This window comes from Tachypleus tridentatus, chromosome 12 (genome assembly GCF_004210375.1).
Source record: "Tachypleus tridentatus isolate NWPU-2018 chromosome 12, ASM421037v1, whole genome shotgun sequence".
In the NCBI taxonomy this organism is placed as follows: domain Eukaryota; kingdom Metazoa; phylum Arthropoda; class Merostomata; order Xiphosura; family Limulidae; genus Tachypleus; species Tachypleus tridentatus.
In genome coordinates this window covers 83,468,838-83,480,713 of record NC_134836.1, presented here as the reverse complement: position 1 = coordinate 83,480,713, position 11,876 = coordinate 83,468,838, and the positions used below count along the sequence as shown (strand labels likewise).

Below are 11,876 nucleotides of genomic sequence, written 5' to 3'. Positions count from 1 at the left end.
CCAATATCTCAGCAAGCAATAGTCTATTTGTCGATATGTGTGTTTATTGGTTGATAGCTAAACAGAAAAAATCCAAAAGTATTTGTAGAATTATGGAATTATGTTAATTTCTATTTCCTTTAGAGTATATTTATATTAATTTGAAATTCAAATGTTATATCAGTCTTATTTTGTGATGTTTAATTATTATCAAAATATTGTTAAGTACACAAAAACACTCATCTTTTTGTAAATTTTAGGAGCAAATGGTGGTCTGAAGGCTACAGTTCGCAAGCCTTGTTTATATGTGTTATAAACTACTCGGATACACTTACAGAACACATCCAATTACGCCAATTGAGAGCAACAACAATATAACATTACACTGCAGTTTGCCTAAAACATGTGTCCCGCAACGGTCAATTGCAAACTCTTTTTGTTAACCTGAAGATGACCTAGGAAAGTCGAAACGTTGTTCTATGTATGTCAATAAAAGTGTTAATACCTATACCAGCCGTTCTAAGATATATACATAATGAGCTATCTGTTTTCTACCTAATGCAGATATGAAAATCGATTTTAGCGTTATAAAACCTCAGACTTACTTCTGGGCCTCTAGGAAGCTATATTAATGGTAAAGAACATGATTTAAAGTAAAATCAATTTACGAACTATCATATTATCGTTCAAACCTACTGTACTATAATATTTATGTCTAGAACAAGAGATATAGTTAAGAAATATATACAGATCTTTATTTTTTCGTAAATTCTTACGACATAAATTAGTTAACATTCTACTATTTTCTTGACTTCAACAGTCACTCTTCAGTATCTAATTTTACAGATAATCTATAAAAAAAGTTAAGGTACAATTTTTTTCCCAGTTGATAATAAATAACATTAATTAACTTAAACATCGACGAGGGCTGTTCAAAAAATACGCGGACTGACGTCATAAAACAAAATGTACTTTATTTAGAAGTCACAGGTCTGGGACCCCTTCAAAGTACTCTCCTCCCCAACGCACACACTTATCCCAACGGTGTTTCCACTTGTTGAAACAGTCCTGGTACGCTTCTTTTGTAATGTCCTCCAGCTCCTTCGTCGCATTTGCCTTAATCTCTGGAATCGTCTCAAATCTTCTTCCTTTCAAGGGTCTTTTGAGTTTGGGGAACAAGAAACAATCGCAAGGAGCAAGGTCAGGTGAGTAGGGGGTGGGGAAGAACAGTGATCGAGTGTTTGGCCAATAACTCACGAATTCTGTGGCACAAATTTCGCAGCAACGCGGTGCATCTTCAATTTTTCGGTCAAAATCTCGTAACAAGATCCAACTGATATCCTACACTCTTCAGCAAGCTCCCTGACAGTCAGACGTCGATTTGCCCGCACCAGGGTGTTGATTTTGTCGACGTGTGGGTCGTCAGTTGACGTGGAAGGACGTCCAGGACGCTCATCATCTTCAATGGACTGTCGACCATCCTTAAAACGTTCATGCCACTTGAAACATGCCGTACGATTCATAGCAACATCACCGTAAGCCGTGTTAAGCATAGCAAAAGTTTCAGTCGCAGATTTTCCAAGTTTAACACAAAATTTCACAGCAAGTCGTTGCTCCTTCAGGTCATTCATTTTGAAATCCGCCAAACGAAAAAATCGCACTTCACTTAAAACCCTTAGCTAATATACAAATGAAGATATCTGCAATAGGGAAATGACGTCGTAATCAGCTGATCTGTGCGAACCTAGCGACACCAAGCGGATTCCCCTGGAACCAACTGGAGCCGCGCAATTCAAACAGTCCGCGTATTTTTTGAACAGACCTCGTATATACATAAATTACTGTCTATTTGTCGTACATATTATCTCTGCGTAGTGGTGCTTTAAATCTATTTTAGTTAAGCTATTTGCCACGTGTTTAAATATTGAGGTTCATATGCTTACTACATAACTGTTTTTCACATTTAATTTAAGAACTTTAAGTATGGTATTATTATACCGCTTTCTTATTTTCTATATACATTTTTTAGTTTTACGTTTTAACTTTAATGCCTATTTGTATATATGTATGTATACTAGCTAGTGAAATAAAAACTCGTTTGTAACTCAGATTACGAGTCGAACGCATAAACCCACCTGGCCATACCATAAGAGTTAGTCTCCTGGTAGCGTCGCCAAAGTCGATTGATGACACTTGGTGACACACCGACGCACTGTGCCACCCTCCTTTGGGTCTGGCCATCCTGCAGCATCTGGACTGCCTTAACCACCTCGTTCTCTGTGAGATGGCGCCTGACTGCTTGGGTACATAAGATGAAGGTACGTACTGACAAAAGGAGCCGCAAAAGATCCATGTTGATGTTTGTTTCGAGAATTAATGAGGAATGTATAGTTTCACATTACAGCCTTATATAGGGTACCTTGAGTTGTATTCTCCTTGAGTGAGGTGAGTTTCGTTTGAGTTGCTTCAAACTTCACTCGCAAGCTTAAAAATTACACTTGTAGATGAACGGATATGTTTTTCATACATAAATTTAGTTATGACAAAAATATACTGAAATATGCACTTGTTTCTTTAATTTTTGTGAGCAGTATGTAAGCATCTGAAGTTAAAAATTACGATAAACCTTATTAATCAGAAAAACGATAGATATTTTATCAGGAAGTTTTTTAGATTTCGAACATCACGAACCGTTTAACTTCAGATAATTAATTTTGGACGTTAGTATTTCTATGATGGCATTAGATATCTATCGTCCTCTGCGAAAATTAAGCTTATAAACGGCATTAGGTCAACTAAGAACAGAGCTAGCCTGTATTCCTGTCAAGTGAATGAAGTGTATCAACAAAGTAATTCGTTCGTCGTAGACCTCGACCGTCGAAAAAATATTCAGTTCCAGATCAGGTAGAAGGCTGAATTTTGTTTGCGAGTTTATAACATTTTTTTTTACATAAGCAACTATTTATAATAACGGTTATTAGAAGTTGTACTGTTGTTTGCATATTAAAATATATTTGTGTTAAGAAAAAAATTGTGTGTATCAATCTTGTTGGTAAATATCATAAATTTAATACCTATCAACATTCAATTACTTTCTCAATTAAAATTAAAATTTCGGGCTATTTGAGATTATAATACGTAACGTAGTAACATAATAAACCGGAGACTCATCGAGAAAATTATAATACATAACAAATGCCGTTTAATTTCATAAAATACATGTGTAAATCAAATTATTTGTAAGCAAAAGTACTTAGCTATGTTCAAAAAATCATTTCGTAGTGGCCAAAATCCCTCCTGAGCGAAAATGTTAATGTTTTTGTCTTCTCATATTGCTTATAGTTCAGTTGTCTACTTTAATATTTTGTGGCTTTTACATAATTTTATATAAAATTACTAGTAATATGTTTTAATGTTTAAAGGACCAATTGAAAAGAAAAACAATCTTATGGGTTAAAAGATACTTTGTGTCATATTCATCAGCAATCAACGTTTGATCTTAAAACCTGAAGTATTTTGAAAGGTTTTTCCTTTAACAAATCGGCTTATCATATCGAAAGCGATACGTGGTTGGTCATAAGGCAAAATATGACCTGCATTTCTAACAAGTACTTGGTAAAAATCATGTACTTGACGAACGTATCCAGCTACCATTTTATCAGTAGCTTTAACTTTCCATATCTGTCGGGAGGAGTTCTTATATTCATTGGAATACTTCCAGGTGACCGACTGGAGAAAGCTTTCCGTCAGAGGAAACGCGATGATTATATCCAGTTGCCCACTGTAGATCATAACTTTGTAATTGTCCATAAGAATCTCAATCCAAGGCTTCACGGATTTCATGATATCTTCTAGTAAGTAGTCTTCGACTATGGAACCATCGTTGTAGGTCAAGTTGCCCACATGGATAGCTTTGCGAACTCCAGGAAAGGCTAAGTATTGGTTGTAAAAGCCAAAATTCTCTGGTGCTTCAGTGTATAGAAAGTTATAGTAGAAAGACAATCCAGTTGCGTTGGCAAAAAAGGATGGCTGTTTGGTTTTGTCTCCATTAAGTAAAGAGTCAAATATATAAAAGGCTTTAAGCCACTGTTCTTCTTGGATATACTGTTGGGCTAATGATGTTTTTTGTCGGACATAATCAGCCTGCCTCTCATCAACTAACCCTATTTGATACAGAAAATCTCCGTAGTCTAACATAGTCTCAGGATCACATAAACCATCGCCAATAGCAATTCCCTTCAGGTTTATTCTGCTTTCACTTCCTTCGCTATGAATTTTGTAGGCAATCGCTGGAACGTATTTACCTGAAATAATAATAATCACTTTATACAACACATTTGAAGACAAAATATAATACTTATTTCTTGACTTGAGAATAGTGGCCTTAACCAACAATTGTTGAAAATCTCTAAGGGGTTAGATTAAGAATATGATGTTTAAAAACATAATGGGCCTAATGATAATTTCTTATGACATGTAAAATTGTAATTATTCTTTGCTAGCATATGTAATAACCGTATACACCATAACAATTTTGTATCAAATGGCTTATATTTAGTGTGTTTCGACAACTAGCATGTTTGTTGTATTTCAGCTTTCCCTGAAGAGTTCTAGACTGACTGAAACCCGTTCTTGGTAATGGATTTGAGAAATATAGTGTGGATGGTTTGTTTGTTTGTTTTTGAATTTCGCGCAAACCTACACGAGGGCTATCTGCGCTAGCCGTCCCTAATTTTGCAGTGCAAGACTATAGAGAAGGCAGCTAGACATCACCACCCACTGCTAACTTTTGGGCTACTAACGAAAATTACACTTGTATACGAACGGATATGTTTTCCATACATAAATTTAGTTATGACAAAAATATACTGAAATATGCACTTGTTCCTTTAATTTTTGTGAGCAGTATATAAGCATTTGAAGTTAAAAATTACAATGAACCTTATTAATCAGAAAAACGATAGATATTTTATCAGGAAGTTTTTTAGATTTCGAACATCACGAAATATTTGCAATCAACATATTGGATACTTTCCTACTCAAATCCTTTGAGTAAAGAATAATTAGTACCCAATATTAGTTACTTTCTGTAAAAAACAACAACAAAACAACACAACAAAATGTAAATTTGAAGTTTGTGACTGCAAATAAGCAATATACAATGTCAACGAATATTGGGATTGATCGTTACATATAACGCCCCCACGACTGAAAGGGCGAGCATGTTTGGTGCGACGGAGATGTGAACCCGCGAACCTCAGATTACGAGTCCAACGAGTTAACTCACCTGGCCATGCCGGGCCAGGTGTGGATGGTATACTATTATTACAAGGGTAGAAATATTCTAAAGTTTCAGCAGGACATGTGTCCTGCTGAACAGTGAAACGTGCCGGACATTTGAAATTTTAGAAGGACACCTCAAAATTTTCACCGGACATTACCGAAAACAAAAAATCAAATAAAGACAATTATTATATAAAACAGAATCATTTTATTTATGACACTGAAACATTATTTCAAAGCAAGTGGCAACAAGCCTTGTAACCATTAAAAATGACACATCAATCAAACTGGTAGATTTAGTCATCCACCACTAAGACATCAGCTGATGTAGACTCAGTATCTCTATTGTCTCTACGTGTGTGAGTTCCATGTGGACTCACAAATCGTCTGTTTTTTTTACTGTCCTTCCACCAGGATTCTACAGACTTGCACAGTAATTCTGTGCTTGCAAGATCACAGGTCTTATTCTTAGCTAATTTTATTGTCATCAAGTCATTAAGAGAATCATTTATTAGTTTGGACTGCCAGTCATCCATAATAACTGCCATCTGGGAAAATACACGTTCTGGTTCAGCAGATGACACGGAAATCACCTGCATGAGGCATACCAAGGCCAACACTGTTGATCCAGGGAAAGGTTTACCGTCCTCAACAGTAATTTGACTTAACATGTGGGCCAACAATCCACTTGCACTACTAGCCATGGACTCATCTGATTCGGCAAATCTTGTGGCTTTGAGTAGTGTCTCGTGTAAGTCAGCTTGGCAAATATCAGCTGCAATGTTAAAACCCTTAGCTTCTAGCAGAGCACCAAAGTGGTCCAATAGTGTCTGGAGTTCATTATGGCCATAATATGACAATGCTTCCTTGCTTTTAGGCCAGTTGCTTGGTTCAAAAATTTGAAAGACACCAATAAAATCCTTATCAAATTCTTCAAATCTCTCATTCAGATATGTGACAATTTTACCTATGAAGATGGCAGTTTCTTCAGCCACGGATTGAGCAACTGTCTCTTTTGTGGCATTTTTTGAGTCTCTGGCCATTGTCTGACCACTAATAGCAATCACCTTTCCTCTAAGTAACCACTTGCCAGTTTGTTCACATGTTATGAGCTCTTTAACAATTTTGTGGGATCTCTCAACATGATTCAGATTGTCCAGCTTCTCTTTGCAAACAGCGAGTTTGTCAGAAACAATGTTCACAGTAGCAGAATTGTCTTGCATTTTGAGACTAAGAGTCAAAAAAGACAGAGCTGCCAAAAGTATGTCTATGTAAAGGATGAATTTACGGCTTGTCAAAGTACTGTATAATGCAGCTTTACTTGATACAAATGCTCCACTAAAGCTGGCCAGTTATGAGAAATTGACTCCAGAGTGCACTCTTTGTAGGCAACCCACCGGGTTTCTGTCCCTTTTGTTGGCTTTCTAACAACAATGTTGTTGGCTTTACCAGCTTCTTTGAGGCCAACCCAGTTCTGTGGCGAATTGTCATAAAACTTCATTTGGTTTTCTAAAAAGGTTTGGATACTATCAAGGTAAGGGATGTCCTTCATGGTCTTCTTAATTGCAATTTCCAATCTGTGACTAACACAGTGGATCCCTATCAAATAAGGTTTTTGCGCCTTCAATCTGTTGACAAGTCCTTTATTTGTGCCAAAAATTCATAGCTGCCCCATCAGCTGTCAGGCATACAATTGATTCAAGCCAGTCGGGAAACTTGTCATATATGCTGCAAGTACAAAAAAAATTAGTATCCAATATTAGTTACTTTCTGTAAAAAAACAACAACAAAATGTAAATTTGTACTTTGGAAAATTCAATTGCTCCATTATCTATTACGCTAGTTGTGGTAGGTTAAGCTCCACATCTGTCAGTGGTAAATACATGGTTCTTCTTGGCTTAAATCAACTGAAAAATGCGTGAGTTTTCACTGATGTATATTAATAATGGAATGACTACGTAAACCTGAATTAAAACACAAATGTACATGAAATATTGTCCATTTTAATTTTTCTTAATTAGGAATTCAGGATAAATCCTGAAAATTCTCATCTCAGGTAATTAAGAAACCTTTACCTGAACTAAGTGCCTGTAGGAAGTGTTCAGTCAGCCTTCTCAACTGACTGCAGACACAGGAAGTGGGTTACTGGGTAACGGTCATTGTCCAAGTATCTTACATAGACTATCTTCTGCTCAATGTTGGCAGTGTCTGTTGAGCCGTCAGTCATAATACCAAAGAATAATGAGGTGTGCAGACGAGATCTGACATTAATTCTAATTGTTTCTGCAATATACTTCGTAAAGATAACTGCTTGTTTGTCATTGGCATAATGTTTTGTTAAGTTCATACCAAAGTTGTGCTCCTGCAGCAACAAAAGCTCTTGAAAATCGCTGAATGGTTTGGCATTCAAAGCCATATAAAGGGCAGTCCTTAACAGCACAAGCAAACGATCTTTCTCAGTCTGGTCAAGTTTGCTCAATTCTTTCATCATGGGAGTTAAATCAGGTGTTTCTTTTGCTGTCTTAGCTTGACAACTTAGACTGTAGGCGAGACTGTTTTCATGCTCCTTAACAGCACTTGCTCTCAGGTTGGAAGATCCTGTTATGAAAGTGTTTTTCTGCCTTCCGCTACTTTGATCATATTCCTGACAAATTGAGCAAAACATCAGTCCGGTAGCGTTATTATAGTCCAGCCATGGTTGGCCTCTATTCCATTCATCCTGGAAACGACGAGTAGGCTTCGCGCCAGTACTAGCAGTAACAGTTTTTGCTTTAACACTCGGGCGTGAGTCAACAAGCTTGGTTTTTTTTTCACTCGGGGTTCCATAGTATTGTCTTCTGATTCATTAGTCTTGCTCGTGAAGCGAAACTAAAATAGATCGTGAGACTTTCCCGATTTTTTTACTATCAGACGCCATGGTCTGATCGTCGTGAATGTTTGGCAGTTACGTGACTATCAGGGACGGCACGGATAAGGCGATCTAAAACGCGCATTTTGTGAGCGTTCACGACCGTTTTTAAAAATTTGCTTTTTTCTTGTCTTAAATTAAATCTTAAATTTTGCAAGTTATTTTCCACTCCTTATAGAATATACTTTTAAGCAAAATCTTTGGGCTGTGCATACACAGCTTTTGCCTCATTTATTTTTGAGGGGACAATGTATTTGTCCGATATGTTCGGATTATGACCACCGTTCACGATGTCCGGTGATAGATGGGAAAGTGCCGGTCAAACTTGATTTTTTAACGGACATGTCCAGCTTTAAATAGAAATTTTCGAACCATGTATTATACAATCTTATAATTCTTTAAAGTACCTAAAAAGTTAGATTAAGAATGTGACAGGCCTAACACTAAAATGCTATGACAAATATAATTGTAACTTTCCCTCTCTCCATTTAAAATTCAGTAAAACATTAACTGTAACTTGTTCACTTTTATATCATATCAGTTTGAAATCTCTTGTGTATATTTTAAGTTATAAAAATTGTATTTTTAATGACGGAAACGTGCAAGAAATCATCACCTGCGTAAGATTCTCCAGTAATATAAAATTCATTTTTTCTGTAATCTTGAAAAACTGTAAAAAACTGTTGAAGAGCTTCATAGAGGTCATCTGCCACGTCTCTTTGATTAGTAGCATATCCACGTTTGTCATTTGTGAAGCTGAATCCTGTTCCCACTGGGTTATCAATAAACAGCATGGAGAACTCCTGCGCCCACGTGTATTTACGAAGCTTAACATTCATGTCCTTTGACACCACCAGGGGCCCATGTTCAACAAAAAGTCCAAACAAGGAAGAACCACCGGGACCACCTTGTAACCATAACAACACTGGTGCAGTAGCAGCATTATTCTGCAAAAATAGTCATAAAAAACATTGAAGTTAAAAAGCGTGAAAAATAATAGATATATATAATTAAATTAACTTAGGTGTAATTTTCTAGTTCGGTAAAATATATTGCAACTAAATAAAAGGGTTGTTAATCTTGTAAGAAGAAGAAAAAATTGTGCGAAATCATTGATATGTCAAGTTGCAACGTGACTAAAAACAAAAATCTGTTAGGTCAACTAGCAAATATGTGCGTACTTTATACTGTATTATTTCAAACTGTGCAAACTGTTTGTCATAAAGATAAATGTACTTCTATGTCCAGTAAATCTGCTTTTTATCTAGAAACATGCACAGTTCTTGTTGCTGTTTTTTGAATTTTGCAGAAAACTACACGAGGGGTATCTGCGCTAAACTTCCCTAATTTAGCAGTGTAAGACTACAGTGAGGCAGCTAGTCATCACCACCCACCGTCAACTCTTGGGATACTCTATTACTAACGTATAGTGGGATTGACCGAACATTATAACGCCAGCATGGCTGAAAGGGCGAGCATGTTTGGTGTAATGGGTATTCGAAATCGCGACCCTCAGATTACGAATCGAACGCGGAAACAACCTGGCCATGCTGTGGCAATTTGTTTTGAAGTTTGCGAAAAGCTCCACGAGGGCTATCTGCGCTAGTCGATCCTAATTTAGCAGTGTAAGACTAGAGGGAAGGCGGCTAGTCAACACCACCTACTGACAATTCTTGGGTTACTCTTTCACTAACAAACAGGGGGATTGACTCTCATATTATAACATTCCCACAGCTGAAAAGGTGAGCATAGTTGGTAAGAGTGATTCGAATCTGCAACACTCAGGTTGCCAGATCTGTTAAATGTGCATGCTGTGCATGCTATTAACTAAATCGTGTTCTGTAAATAGGAACTTGATCCTCTAAATAGTAATTAATTCTAATTTTGATCATATTCCAACTTTAAACTAACTTTCGTCCAAATCTATGCATCCTTTTTCGAAAAATATTGCTGACGAACACACTTAAATATAAGAGTGAAAACTTAAATCTTCGCCACCAAAGATGACAGACGTAATTAAAAAGAAAGATAACAAATTGCTTGTTGAATGATAATAAAATCCAGTGGGACATACTGTATCTTTGCACGAAACAGAATAATAAATCTAGATGTAACCGCTAATTTAAATATAATGTTGAGGGTCGCAGGTTCGAAACCCTGGTCACACCAAAACATGCTCGCCCTTTCAGCCGTGGGGGCGTTATAATGTAACAGTCAATCCCACTATCCGTTGATAAAAGAGTTGGCGGTGGGTGGTGATGATATATCTGCCTTCCCTCTAGTCTTATACTACTAAATTAGGGACGGCTAGCGCAGATGTTCCTCGAGTAGTTTTGGTCGAAATTCAAAAACAAACAAATCTTCACGAAAATGAGTCATTTGTAGTCCTTATAATGCATTTGCTTAGCTAGAAAGATCTGACAAGTACTCTACTTTATAGTGCAACACTTCTGTGTAGTATTGGAAAGCAGTGTCCTTAACATACAAAAATAAGGTTCAGCCGATATTTGTTTATCACGAGTACTTTTAGTTTGTACAATAACTTCACAACCGAAGTAAACACAGCAAAAACTAATAGACTTATTTTATAATTACTAATGCACTGATTTGATGTTTAGTATATGAAATGTCATTTTAGAAACTTCTGTACTGACAACTGAATGTCGTAACTGAACTGAATCAAGGAAGTTCAACACCCTCTACAGTTGGATTTTCTTTGTGTACATTCGTTGCATGATCTTTGTCATAATTTAACTTTATTTTTACAATTTTAATATATTTAGTGTTTTTATTAGCGTTTATGTAATTTAAAGGCCTCTCATTGCAACACTAAATAAAATAAGGATAGTATTAAAGTAACAGGAAAATCAATACTTACTAATGCAGGAAAAAACCAAAAAAACATGTTGCTGTTGTATGTTTTGTTCACTGTAAGCAATGCAGCATAACTGGTGATGTTTGGCGCCGATAATAATGGTCCGACTAAGCTCTCCTGCCGAGCCTTCTCTATATTCCCAGATTCAATTAAAGGAGTTAAAAACAACGGGTCTCCTGTTTCAGATCCATCACGAAGTACAGGCAAAGGATTTGGGAACCATTGTCGCAGAGGCCCTTTCCCAGCTGTCACAGACTCTAAAGACAACAGAAACAGGGATAGGCTTAGACCTACTATAAAATTAATAATTCTTTCCATCATTTTGAATACTGACTTAACCAAAATCCAGTAGTTAACTCTTACTTCTAGAGCATATCTATGATACAATCTTTATGTTTCGTTGTTTTTCTGCAAACTCATGATCTCGAGTCTAAAGATCGTATTACACAAGTACACTCTCACGTGATCAGCGTCATGAAAAGGCTGATTGGAAAAGATTACCAGAAACCATCTTAAAACAATGTAATTATAAGGCAAAAAATATAATTAGAGATTTAGGAATATTTAACTCGAAACTCACAACCAGAATGTCCTGTAAAATTTCCTGTTGAAACTTTTGTTGTGAAGTGCCCTATTAATAGTTAGGAATCGTATGAACAAAATTATATCATTTTCGCTAGTAAAATATTTAGGTACTTTACAAGTTAGAAAAAAGTTTATACACCTTATTTACACAATGCGTTTCTATAATTACTCTTTAATGTTTGATTTATTTTTCAGAAAGACTAAATACAAATATTTATAAACCAAGTCTTAAGTAAAAGTATAAAA

At 36.2% G+C, this 11,876-nt stretch overlaps 1 protein-coding gene across 1 annotated transcript; it reads right to left on the bottom strand.

Annotated features, from left to right (window-relative positions):
• Positions 1-3,158: 3,158 nt before the first annotated feature.
• LOC143233837 (putative serine carboxypeptidase CPVL) lies at positions 3,159-11,498 on the bottom strand. The gene is made up of 3 exons (XM_076470597.1): positions 11,049-11,498; positions 8,787-9,117; positions 3,159-4,283 (listed from the first exon to the last, which is right to left on the bottom strand). Exons 1-3 carry the CDS (start codon positions 11,364-11,366, stop codon positions 3,466-3,468), a joined length of 1,467 nt encoding a protein of 488 aa, XP_076326712.1. The 5' UTR covers positions 11,367-11,498; the 3' UTR covers positions 3,159-3,465.
• Positions 11,499-11,876: the final 378 nt, after the last annotated feature.